This window comes from Tachypleus tridentatus, chromosome 12 (assembly GCF_004210375.1).
Source record: "Tachypleus tridentatus isolate NWPU-2018 chromosome 12, ASM421037v1, whole genome shotgun sequence".
NCBI lineage: Eukaryota > Metazoa > Arthropoda > Merostomata > Xiphosura > Limulidae > Tachypleus > Tachypleus tridentatus.
In genome coordinates, this window is record NC_134836.1 from 25,553,587 (window position 1) to 25,567,650 (window position 14,064).

At 33.9% G+C, this 14,064-nt stretch overlaps 1 protein-coding gene across 1 annotated transcript in view; it reads left to right on the top strand.

Annotated features, from left to right (window-relative positions):
- Positions 1–14,064, top strand: part of LOC143235262 (uncharacterized) — a 31,668-nt gene that overhangs the window by 7,529 nt on the left and 10,075 nt on the right. Inside the window, exons 7-12 of the mRNA XM_076473235.1 lie at positions 2,634–2,742; positions 2,870–3,003; positions 8,684–8,776; positions 9,997–10,077; positions 12,024–12,150; positions 12,713–12,825. Coding sequence (XP_076329350.1) covers positions 2,634–2,742; positions 2,870–3,003; positions 8,684–8,776; positions 9,997–10,077; positions 12,024–12,150; positions 12,713–12,825 — 657 coding nt within the window. The remainder of the gene's footprint in view (positions 1–2,633; positions 2,743–2,869; positions 3,004–8,683; positions 8,777–9,996; positions 10,078–12,023; positions 12,151–12,712; positions 12,826–14,064) is intronic.

Sequence of the window (14,064 nt, forward strand, 5' to 3'; positions counted from 1 at the left end):
GGGCAGAAAGCAGGATTGAAGCTCCAGACGGGATTAAACAACAACTGAGGGTAAATATCTAGTCTGTAAGATATTCGGGGTCGAAAGCTTTTATAGTTTTCTAGCGAGTTAACTTCTTCAATTTTATATAAACTTAACCTCTTCAATTCTTTAAGGCATTCACTTGGATATGTTTACTTACAACATTTACCTGGCATGTAAGATATTTACTTGTTGTTAAGCGCAAAGTTCTATAATGTGCCAACTGTGCTGTACTGAACACAGGTATCTAAATTAGATTTTTAGTGTGAAAACCATTAGATTTACCGCTGACCTCGTGAGGGCAATTCCAGTTGTATAAAGTTCAATCTTCAAAAGAGAAATACTAACAATACACTATGGACATAATGGCTATACTTATAAAGTATGGGATTGCGGTAGTTTGAACTATTAAAAAGAATCTTACTATTGATAGTTAGGGCATTAGTTTCACTTGTCCAGTTTTTACAACATCCGTCTGACGAATGATATTTCTGGCTTAATTCCACTCAGGAGAGGTTGGGAATAGAATACCGGAACAATAATTGTTAATGGCTTGAATTTTGATATATGTTTATAGAAATTAGTTTTTAATGAACACTAAAATCATTGGAATGACATGTTTATATTGTTACTGAAATTTGATTTGTCTTATGCAATCATTAATATGTGATAATATTAAATGTTTGCACAAGATATTTTCATAGCACTTTGTAATAGAGTAATTTTATTAACATTTGCTTTTACTACAGGAACTGTAAGAATTATTGTTACATTAATCCACCGTACAATGTGGCTTCCACAGAACACTTCAGCATATCCTTCTTGATGGCGAGAAACCCACTTGAAATAAAAATGTATCTCAGAACTTCTGGTATTGGTATTAACACTTTTATTTATAAGCAGAGAAGAACGTTTCGACCTTCCTATGTCATCTTCAGGTCAACAAAGAGAGAGTTTGCAACTGACCGTTGCCGGACACATATCTTAGGGACGAGATTATAAACGGATAAAGGATTGTAGGGGGCATTGCAGTTGGATGTTAGATTAATTAGTATAGGTATAAAGGTGTTCCTTTATATTGGTTTAATTTTGGTTTAACTTGTTGTATAAGTAGGGCTTCTTTGATATTGCGTTTGTTTATATTTGTTTCCCTACTTAGTATCTGGCAACGTCCCCTACAATCCGATACCCGTTTATACTCTCGTTCCCATTTCAGCTTGTCATTAGGAAATGAAACAGAACGTGCCATGAAACTAGAGTTGGGTATTTCGAATTTAATTTTCAGAAATACTACTTTAAATGAAAATGCATGAGACAAGAATTTACTCTTTACTTCAAACTATTAAAAATCGTCTAGGTAAGGTTGAAGACCCTCTGGTTGTTTGGCCGAATCTCTGTTTACCAAACATGTTTGCTCTTTCAATAGTGGGCAAATTATAATGTAATGGTCGATCCCATTATTTATTGACAAAAAGTAACCCAAGAATTTGCGGTGATTTTCATCAACTACCTGTCTTCCTTCTAGTTCCTCACTGTTTAATTAGGGAGGGCTAGTGCATATAGTAAAATTTGAAACAAACCAAATCGGTCATTTGTTGAATAACCACAAGAGGATTGAGGACGCACTCTATATTTCTGGTTTATTTTCGAGAATCACTTGTGCCTGTGAGGTGTGTATGCAGTACTAAAATTTGTTACAAAAAGTGAGAAAAGAAATAGTCTTGCTCAATTACTAAAAAATTAACAGTACAGACATTACAGTCCTATAGAGTCTCTATAACTGGACAATTAACGCTGGAAACAATACAGTCACACAGAATTGTTATAACTGGACAATTAACGCTAGAAACAATACAGTCCCACAGAATCGTTATAACTGGACGTGGTGTTATATACATGCGTGATTTATTTAATGCCTTGATAAACTGAACATTACGAGCAAAGAGAATGATGACACTCTGAAAGATATAGCACAATTACACAAAACGTCGGTCAGATTTTTGAAACGTCGAAGATCATAGTAGTATTGAGAAAGGAGAGATATAATTCTATTTCGTACTGTCATTGTGTATGAGTGACATTTAGTTGTTTTGGATAGTTAGACAAACCCTTGGGTTACTGTCATTGATGAGTGGAATTTGACTGTGACTCTTATAACGCACACATTACCTCAAAGCTCGTGACGTGATTTTGCAATAACAGAGTACGAATTATGGACTATCAGACTGGTTAATAAGAAACACCTTTAAAAAAGGGCTAAGATTACTAACATCTAACATTTTTCGAGATGATGTTGTTATTCAGTCTTCATAAAATTATAAGCCGATGGTTCAAACACGTTTCAAGTAATAATTACTTATTATAACTTTAGTGAGTTTTCTATTGTTTGTATGAAACGTAGAGGTCTATCTTATTTCGTAAGAAAACTGCACAATTTAGGTTAATTAGTATTATAAATGATTTATAAGTACTTTTTAAAATAATCCCCCGAATTAACTGATTTATGGACATCATAGAAAAGTCCCTAAATATAAGATGTCTCATACCGAAAACGTAAATGTATATTTTTTGATAAACTTTATAAGTCATACTCTTTTAATTCTTCACCCTAGGTCTGGTATGATAAGACCCATCAAGTTCTTAGAACTGATGTAATTCTTGTGGCAACATCTGGACCAATAATCCCTGACTACGTTACTTACTTGAAGGATTACAAAGCAAGTAAGAGGAAAATTACCCATTTATGTACCTACCATTCTACAAATCTATCTGTTTGTCTATCTATATTTGTATTTTCTTTTTGTCTATTCAAGTTTCTCTCTTAAGTTTTTTGTTTTATTTTGTTCAGGTATTAGCTACGTGATTAACAAGATAACTGGAACGTGTACAATAAACACTATGGAGAAAACTCAAGCACCTTCTGTAGCTGAGATTGTGTGGGGAATGGATCTGAATGGTAGTCAAGTGCAGTTCATTGGAGAGGTAATATTTGTATCTCAAATAATTCCAAATACTATTACCTGGAATAAACCTTTTCTACCAGTTCTATCTATTCCACGTGTATAAAGCTGTTACAAATTATGCTGAACTACTGGATAGAGCTTTAGTACTAATACTGTGAATTCCTTGTTTATATCTTTACATGTATTATCCATTGTAGAAATGGTTATTTTCGATGATGATGTTATCACGTCGTACAGATGAAGACCAAAAAAGTGACTTGTCAATGTAAGTTTCAGGTATGGAAGCCATGTTTATTTCGGATCAGGTACTCCGAACCATAAATACATTTAAAGTTAGAAGACCTCCAAGTCCAGATGATGTAAAAATCTACATTTTTAAGAACTTATACATGCACGCAGTTAGTGTTGGAGTACCAACGTAGCTAAGCAGCAGGTGTAGTACTAGAATAATGGATTGATACGTTACCAAATCCTCACTAGAACCCATAGAGAAATCACTGTCATTTCAAAGGCTCCAAAATATCATTGGCAAGATGCCAGAGAAGGCTGCGTGTAAAATGCTTGCTCATCACATTCAATCACTAATATTATTATCATTATATGGTTATGGTGATGAAAGAATATTACGGATCAATACCGCTGAATTCACAGCTGATACATGGACAAAGCTTTGAAGTCGTTCAGAAAGCTTTGACAGTAACTACATATCTGGTAGGTCTCTACGCTGGAGTCTAGCTGCCAATTCTTGCTGACGATATGTCAAGAATAGGCATCGGTGTAGCATGAATAAGACTGGTCCTAACTTCACTAACTACCAGAAGATGCATTATCTGGCAAATAGCCTGGCAATGAAACCTGATGACCATTAATACCACTTCTATTCAAAATGTACACTATAGATTTAGTACCTTAACAGTCCAACCAGATGCCATGTGTTGAAGACATTCTGGTGTACATAGCTGAAAAAAAACTAAACAGTATTATCATCCTATCATAATCATAAATAATATACACAACTAACAACAGTAATGCTTAGGACAATACTAACTATCATCAATCTTCGATGAAGAAATACTGAAGTATTAGCGGGTAGCCTTCAAAAGACAACCTAACATTTTCAGCCATATTAAATCTATGATAATCAAAAGCATAATTACACATACTATTGTAATACGCTATACACAAGGAAGTCTCCTGTTTATGTCCCACCAAAGCCTTATCACTTCCATTACCTACTTACGCCCGACCAGTCTTATCAGTTCCATCATTTACTCATGCCAAATCAGAATTATCAGTTACGTTATCTACATATGCTGTACCAAAGTCTTATCAGTTCCTTTCTTGAATGCAATTAATTAGATGCAAAATACTTATTTATGGCTAGTCATTGTGTGTAATTCAGCCACCAATATCAAGGTAATATTACATCTCACAAACTTCAGCAGCACTGTAGAAAATCAGTTATGTATCTCAGAACGGCTGGATGGGCAATACTAACATTTTTATTGATAAGCAGCAAATAATCAATAAAAGTGTTAATACCCATATTAGTCGTTCTGAGATACATTTTTGTTTCAAGTGCTTTTCTTGTCATCAAGAGAGTTAGTTAGAAGTATAATTCTTCAATAGAGCCTTGCAGTGTAAATACTGCAAATTCTATCATTGAGCCACTGCCTTTATAGTTGGTATATTTTAGCTCCACAAGAACTACATTTGCATCAGTGAAGAAGTAGATTTTCTGAAAGAAGAGTCAGGAAACAGGAATGGATACTATACAACCACCACCGAGATAAATGGTCATCACTGGGTCTCAAATCCCCTCTTGCGGAAAAAACAACAACATTTGTATCGTCGTGGTTCATAGAAATCAGCCTAGACGGAAAATATATAGACTGGGTAGAGGTTTAAGCAAAAAAAAAACCAGAAAAGAGTTAGTTCCTATATTAAGGATTATTGTGGACAGTCACCTGCCATTACATTCAAGATTTTTCTACAACACAGATGGTGAAAGAGATAATAAAGATCTCAAACTTCGTACAAGTTAAACAAGTACGAAAATGGTAAGTAAAGCAAGCTCTACTTTGGATTCCTGAAAAGAATGAACCTCAACGGAATATTTACAGCTGACACGCAGGCAGTACTACATAAGTCCGTACAACATCTGGGTTGTTCCAGATGGATGTCTAAGAGAAAAGTCACCGCATGGTAAGACCATTGTATTAAATCCGGTACAACTCTTCATGCGGGCTATCGAGCTTCTCTGCACCAGTAAAGCGTCCATGGAAGGTCTTCATAGACATTGAGAAGGAAATATATTGTTAGAAGACACAATACTGTATGGCGCAGCTGGGAAAATCAAAGGATAGGGATTCCATAGGGCAATAAAATAGTCAGAAAGACATCAGACTTTTAGAAGAGGGTTCAACTCCCCAGATTGTCATCTTGTACTTGATGCAACTGTATACTTTATTAATAATTTTATTTATTCCACTTGTAAATTTCATTGTTACTCTTAATTTTATGTTTATATATATTTTCTTGATTCTTTGTATATATTCAACTACCAATTCATTTAATCTTCCGTGTATACTTTATTAGTAATTTCGTTATTCTGTGGGCAAATTTCACTATTAATTTTATTAATTCACTGGCTACACATTTTTTATTAATTCCATTAATTCGTTGGTTTTATTTTCTACTAATTTTGCTATTCCATATGTATAGCTTACTCTTAATTATTTTTTATATCTTTGTTATTAATTTCGTTACTCTAAACTCCTTGATCATATCATTATTTTTAATTTTCTTATCCCTGTGTATATTTTATTATCACTTTTGTTGTTCTCTATTTGTCTCGTAATATCTTGATTATATACTTTTATTAATTTTATTACTCCCTATGAGGGCCCTCGTAATCTGAGGGTCGCAAGTTCGAATTCCCGTCACACCAAACATGCTCGCCCTTTCAGCCGTGGGGACTTTATAATGTGACGGTCAATCCCACTATATGTTGATGAAAGAGTACTCCACTGCTAAATTAGGGACGGTTACTGCAGATAGCCCTTGTGTAGCTTTGCGCAAAATTCAAAAAGAAACAAAGAAAATAATTCTCTATGTATAAGTTACTCTTATTTGCTTGTTATTATCTTTATTGTTAATTTGCTTAACCCACGTGTATAGTTTATTATTAATTTTGTCATTCCCTATGTGTTGTTTTCTCTCAATGTCATGATAATATCTTTATTTTTAATATTCTTATTCCCTAACGTACAATTGCTTTTAATTTTATGTTAATGTCTTTATTATAAATGTTATTATTGCCTGTGTGTAACTTACTCTAAATTTCTTATTTAAACCTTTAGTGTTAATTTTTTTTATTTTCTATGTATAGATAACTCCTATCTCCTTTATATATTTATTTTAATTTCAGCCACAAGAGCATCAGTGAGGTCGGGCACTGATGTCGGGCGAGGAGGCCTGGCTCGCAGTCAGCCATCACACTCATATGTGCTTGTTGAACATCTCATTCCAAAACCATAGGCATTAATATGGAGTTGGTTCCCCCTTTGCTGCCATAACAGCCTCCACTCTTCTGAGAAGGCTTTTCACTAGATTTTGAAACATGGGTGCAATGATTTGCTTCTGTTCAGCTACAAGAGCATCAGTAAGGTTGGGCACTGATGTCGGGCGAGGATGCTTGGCTCGCAGTCGGCGTTCCACTTTATCCCAAAGGTGGTCGATGGGGTTGAGATCAGGGCTCTGTGCAAACCAGTCAAATTTTTCCACACCAACCTCGGAAAGCCATGTCTTTATGGACCTCACTTTGTGCACGGGGGCATTGTCATGCTGAAACAAAAAATGGCCTTTCTCAAACTGTTGCCACAACGTTGGAAGCACATAATTCTCTAGAATGTCACTGTATATTGCAGCATTAAGGTTTCCTTTCACTGGAACTAAAGAACCTGGTTTTTCAAACCATGAAAAACAGCTCCAGACCATTGTTCTTTCTCCATAAAACTTTACAGTTGGCACTATGCATTCGGGCAGGTAGCGTTTTTCTGGCATCCGCCAAACCCAGATCCGTCCATCAGACTGCCAGAGAGTGAAGCGTGATTCATCATTCCAAAGAACGAATTTCCACTGCTCCAGAGTCCAATGGCGGTGTGCTTTACAACATTTCAGCCCGACGCTTGGCATTGCGCAAGGTGATCTTAGGCTTGTGTGTGGCTGTTCGGCAATGGAAACCCATTTCGTGAAGCTCTCGATGAACAGTTCTTGTGCTGACGTTGCCTCCAGAGGCAGTTTGATATTCGTTAATGAATGTTGCAACTGTGGACAAACAATTTTTATGCGGTTCATCACTTTGCGGTCCCGTTCTGTGAGCTTGTGTGGCCTACTGCTTCGTGGCTGAGCTGTTGTTGCTTCTAGACGTTTTCACTCCAGAATAACAGCATTTACAGTTGACCAGGGTAGCTCTAGCAGGGCAGAAACTTGACGAACTGACTTGTTGGATAGGTGGTATCCTATGACAGTGCCACGTTGAAAGTCACTGAGCTCTTCGGTACGATCTATTTTCTTGCCAATGTTTGTCTATGGAGATTGCATGGATGTATGCTTGATTTTATGCACCTGTTAACAATAGGTGGCGCTGAAATAGCCAAACCCACTAATTAGAAGGGTTGTCCACATACTTTTGGCCATGTAGTGTATATATGGTACTGTAGATTATATTACTTTAAATTATTGTTTATATTCTATGCATAATGAGCAGCTTTATGATATATAGTCTCAAATAATTAGTTAAATAACATATATATTGTTTTTTGCCGCTTAACAGTTCATATTCTGTAATTATTGTTTGATATTTTACGAAATAATACGTTTGAAAAGTGACTTTACTTTTAGAATACTGTTTAAAATGTTTCGTGTCAACAAATGTAGTTGAAATATTCGAAAGATAAAAGAAATTTATATTTACTTTTAATGTTCGCAAAAAGTTGAAAACTGATGGCTTAGTTGTTTCTCCAATGATGTTTGTTTGTTTTTTGAATTTCGCACGAAGCTACTCGATGGCTATCTGCGCTAACCGTCCCTACTTTAGCACTGTGAAAGTAGAGGGAAGGTAGCTACTCATTACTACCCACTCTTGGGCTACTCTTTTACCAACGAACAATGGGATTGACCGACACTTTATGACGTTTCTGCAACTGAAAGGGCGAATATGTTTGGTGTGATGGGGATTCGAACCCGCGACCCTCAAATGATAAGTCGAATGCTTTAACCACCTAACCATACCGGACACAGTAGATCGATTCTATCTATCCGTGTAAACTCAAGAGTCCGGAAATTGAAGAATAAATTGTCTTGAAATACATGTAACCCGTTTAAAATTGATTTAGCATAAGTTCAATACAAAGACAGGTTGTTTCTAATTGTAATTGATCGACTTAAAACCGTATGTATGTCTATTTTTTTTTAAGTTAAGAAACATTCATTGTTTGTTTCGATACCATTTTCTTCGAAGAAACGAAACATAGATTTAAAAATAGTAACACAATATTTCCCTCGGTATTTATTAGTTGTGAAGTGTGTTTATTTTCAAACTTTATTTCACACAGTAAAATATTTAATTTGTTTGCTATTTTGGATAAAATCATTTTACATATACCATTATTATTTATTTTATTAAACTTACCTAGAGAAGGTGTAGAGGACACCAATGTCTTGTCTGGTCAGCAATGTCTAAATTAAATGAAAACGCAGAAGAAGTTTCAGATTTGTATATATTAAAGGTAGGAACAAATTTCTTTTGGTTTGAACAGTTATTATTATTCTATGATTATAACTTTATATCTACTCGCGTTTCTCTACATTATTTTGATTGTTGAATTTCGTTACTGTATTAAATTGCATGTGACAGTCATATTTTATATACATATGCAAATATTTCACGGAAACAACATAAGTAAATATGTATGTTTATTTCGGAAATTCTCGCTAAGCCTCCCAGTGTTTCTCTACTCTAGCCATCTTTAATTTTAAATACGTAGATTAGAGGGAAGGCTGCTAGTAAATCAACCTTTGAGCTACTACTCTACATAGATAATGGAATTTGACCATCACTTTTATAACGTATTTACATGTAAAACAAACGACAAACCCTCAGATTTACAATCTGGACATAAAACCACATTTGACTAAATAACAAAGAAATAAGAAAATTTTAATGCTTGAATATAAACATTTCACCCGGCTACTTTAAAACCAGAACAACTGATACAGTTGTGGCAGCTTGAAGTCGTCGGGGCTAAAATCAACACGATATTATTTGATAATATGGCAATGTCATAGAATGCTTTTTAGAGTATGGATTTTCAATCCTTTATTTTGTTTCCTGAAAGTCGTCACTAGTTTATAACAAAACCATAAAGTTGAGAAGTGGCATAACAAAACTGAACAATGATATATGTCACATGATGAGACAATGCTGCACTTACTATTATTATTGAATGAGTAAGAGAATCTTTGCCTAGGGGTAGGTAAGTCATTCAAACTATCAAGACAATATCAACTTTTATTATGGTGCTGTTTGATAGCGTATATCAAAGAACTGGGTGAATAATTAACTAATTCTTTGTTTGAGAGAGTCCGAAAAGAACTGGGTGAAGAATAAACCAATTATGGTGCTGTTTGAGAGAGTTCTGATAAAGGATTGGGTGGAGGTTTAATTGTTTGGTTATGGTATTTTTTGAGAAAGTAAGTTAAAGAACTGGGTTAAGAAGTACGTTATTCTTTGGCTAGGGCGCAGTTTCTGAGACCAGAGAAAATGAGTTGTTAATATTTAATTGTGATACGCCTTCATGATGTTAATTAATTTTAACTAACTATTGGTGTTACGTCTGTATTCATTTATTAATGCATTTTATTTATCTCACCATAATAAATTGCCTTAACAGTTTGTATAAAAAGAACATACTGGTTAGTACCTCGTTAACGTTTAAATTGTTTTTAGGACACGGTGGTGGAGAATGATGCTATTACAGTTTCAACTGTTCCAATTGGTATTAGAGTATACATTATCACAAACACTCAGGTGAGTTTGTCTGTCTACTCCCTAATGGCACAGCAGTAAGTCTGCGGAGTTATTACGCTAAAAACCAGATTTCGGTGGACAAAGCACAGATAGTCCATTGTGCAGCTTTGTGCTTAACCATAAACTATCCATCTCTCAACCTCTTTTACGATAGCAGCTTTCAAACATTTAAGACAAATCCAGTAAATAAAGAAAATCTAAAATGTTACTTTCATAAGCAAGGTTGCTTTCGTTTAATACATGTATTTTTATTGTTTTTAATTTATTATTATACTTTTATTATAGGAATTATTTCACATTACTAGCTTAGTGTATGAATTTAGAACTAATCTAAATTTCTTATATTTGCCGAACATGCTGCGTTATTGTTGGGATGATGGCCGAAATTGTCGTTAATAGTGAAAATACTGAACCGATATAATAATACGTACTAATCTGTATAAGTAAGTAGGCAAGAGCAGTATATTTAATTAGGTGTACTTACAGCCAAGTTGTTTTGTTTCTGATCTCTGTAGGTTTAATATTAATACTTTATGAAAATAGCAACTGGTATTTTAATTTTGTGGGGTTACGTCACGAGAGGCTAGTTTTACTTCTTAGAAAGACTGATAATGAAACCGAATAACGCCTATTGTTATTTAACAATATCTGTCAACTGTGTAATTACAGTATTTCCAAAACAAAAGCAGTCGTGTTGAAAGAAGAATCAAAATAACGGGCTTTACAGTTTTCGTGTTATATGTAAAATTTTAATTGATGCCTCAGAGACAAGTTTCTTTCCTTAGATTTATCATTAAAGAAGGTTTAGCTTTGTTATTATGACTTACATTACGAGATATGTTTTGGAAACTACTAAACTGTTAGCTTATAATTAAGTCTTTTATGTCATTGTTGGCTCTCTTTATGAAGACAGATGTATTCAAGGCATAAATCAGCAGATAGCAACAACGTATTCATCAACGTTAACAAACGAGGATAAAGATAAACTGCCATTTGTATGATAGACACTTTAAGATGTATCTAAACCACACAGAAAAAATTAACTTAACAAGCGTTTTAGGCTGACTATCAAAACATTATTCTTTGTTAAAATATTTCTACGGGTTATCAGTACATTATTCTTCATTGAAATTATTCTGCTGACTGTTAGGATAATATTCTTGATTAATACATTTCTAATGATTATCAGAATATTAGTCGTAATGGAAACGTCTCAACTGATTACCACGATAGTTGTCTTTAAAACATTTTTACTGAGCAGTAGAACAATGTTTTTAGGTTAAGAATAATTTTAAGGTTTGTAATTTTAAGACATTTTTCTTTAAAGAAATGAAATCAGAAACATGTAGATGTATTGGTTTTTTATTGACAGGAAGACAGGTTATCTGTCATCTTCACTCGTTAGGTTTGTAAACTAGGGAGCTTATTATGTGTAGCGCTGTATAAACGCTGTTAACAAATGAATGAAGTTGAAATGCTTGGAAAAAATAATTTTTAGATTTATATATTGTAGAATTTTCATTTAATTCTTAATTCTTTTCTTTAATTCTCGAACACACAGTCAACAGGTTTCAGTTGTAAGTAAATATTTGAATTTTATTCTTATGTTTATTTAATTACGCTGCTAGATTTGTTTCTGAGAATAGCATATACTTTTCCAGTGTCAACGGATGTTTAATAATTTTTAGAGATCGTGTTAACATCATATTAGGATATGATCACCGTAACTGAGAAACTAAATTTATATGTATTGCATTACAGCACATAGTTAACGTTTCAGTGCAAACGAGTGATACTTTCACAAGTAATTATATTTATTATTTAGCGTGGTAGAAACACGTGATTCAATTATATATCCGATTAATCACCTCCAGCCTTTATAATAATAGAAAAATACAAAAATAAAGTTTATCAGTTTTATTGGTTAAAATACTGTTGATTCTTAGGAAAGGGAAGATTTCCAGCGTAGTATTTTCAATTACCAAACTGTGGACCACGACCGATTTACTGCGTTCGATGTTTCGTATTGCTACGCAAACAAGAATCAGATTCATTTACACTTTGGAGTGAAAGGTAATGATAATGCTGAGATATTTTGATATCTCAACAGTGTAAACGATTTCCCAATCTTATATTTAAACTTCTCAAGAATAATGATAAATAACATATTCCTCCATTACTTACCCTCATCGTAGTGATACATAAAGAAACATACATACTCTGAATATTTTCGTTGTTGAAGGAAACACATTCGTAAATCACATTTAATTATTATCTATCGTTCAATATTTTAATTAACGAAGGAAAGACATTTGAAAGTCAAATCTAAAGTACTATCTTCATGTGTATATTTGCGCTTGCCGCCTCTTATTTTGAACTGATAGACTAAAAATAAGACAGCTAGTAAATATCCCAGGTCATCTTCAGGTTAACAGAGAGTTTGCAACTGACCTTTAATACCCATACCAACGGTATTAATGTAATCCAAAATTTTCTAATTTATGAATATTTTAAATTTCTTGGTATCTAAAAAGACAATTGTTTTTTAACACATTGTTGGGTGGTTAACTGTGTGCATCATTGTGTTTTATTTTTACTGTGCGAGGCTGACGTTAGTTATATTAATAATCCCAAGGTAACTTCCAGAAGGACAGCGATTCACAGATGACTGCTGCTAAAGAAGAAATTGTGATGAACTTGTCAAAGAAAATGAACCTTAAAAACCCACGACGTTTGTCACGATTTCAGGTGAGAGATTGATTTGGTTATTGGTGTTTTTTCTGGGTTGAATACCAGAGATTGATTTGTATGTAAGAAAAACTAAATCACAACCAGAAAGATATCAGGTCAATACATTGTGTAGCGATAACGTTATATTCTGATTATGAAGTTGTAAAAATGACTTCTCCGACCATCACACTCATGTGAACACCTGCAACAATTCTAATCCTACACTTTTCATTCCATGAAAACATAACAGTCAACAGAATATGATAAACAGAAAAGTGTTTATTACCGAACTCAAAATCAACATCAAAACACTCAAACATACAGCCCCAGGGCATGACGGTATAAGAAATATCCTTCTAAAAAAAATCATCTAACCTCTTACTGTTACACCTAGCAAACATCACGAATTTGCCGCTGTTCAGTGGCTATTACCCCGACACATGGAAACAAACAATATTTACACTAATAATAGAAACAACAACAAGAAATAAACCAACAGATCAAATCCATATAACTCTCACCACATTAGTATTATACGTTTCCACAGCAAGTTGATGGAAAAAAATCAAACAGACTTTTATATTTCTGAGACTCTAACAATTTCTTATTAGAGTATCAAAACGTCTTAAAAAACAACAGGCAAACAATAAACCACCTCACACGATTAACCGAATTAATATTTAAATCATTAGATAACAATCAAGCCACAATAGGTGTTTTTCTAGATGTTAAGAAAGCTCTTGACAGTGTGTGCACAGTGCCGTAAAATATATGTTAAATATTAACGAAACGGTAATCAGATGGACATCAAACGTCTTAAGAAATTGATTAGTCAAAGTCAATGACATACTATCTACAACATTCAACATCACGGCAGAAATGCCGCAAGGGTCCTTCCTTTCGCACCTCCTATATATATATATTCCTTGTTTATGATGTTCCCTTCTCAGAATTAACATATACATATCATTCCCAATATACTGATGATATTGTAGTCCACATCATTTGTAGAAACTCTATCACTGACACAAATTGCATCCATAAAACACTAGAATTAATCCTCAAATGGTACAAAAAATGTTGAGGGATGCACAATTCAATGAAAACACCAGACATAGTCTTTTCTAGAAAATTATTTGCAAGCACAGGAAATTAAATTAACACTTGGATGTTTACAAGTAAATATTAACAACATTATAAAACTCCTGAGAATTATTTTTGACACCAGATTAACATGGAACAAAGACATTCAGAACA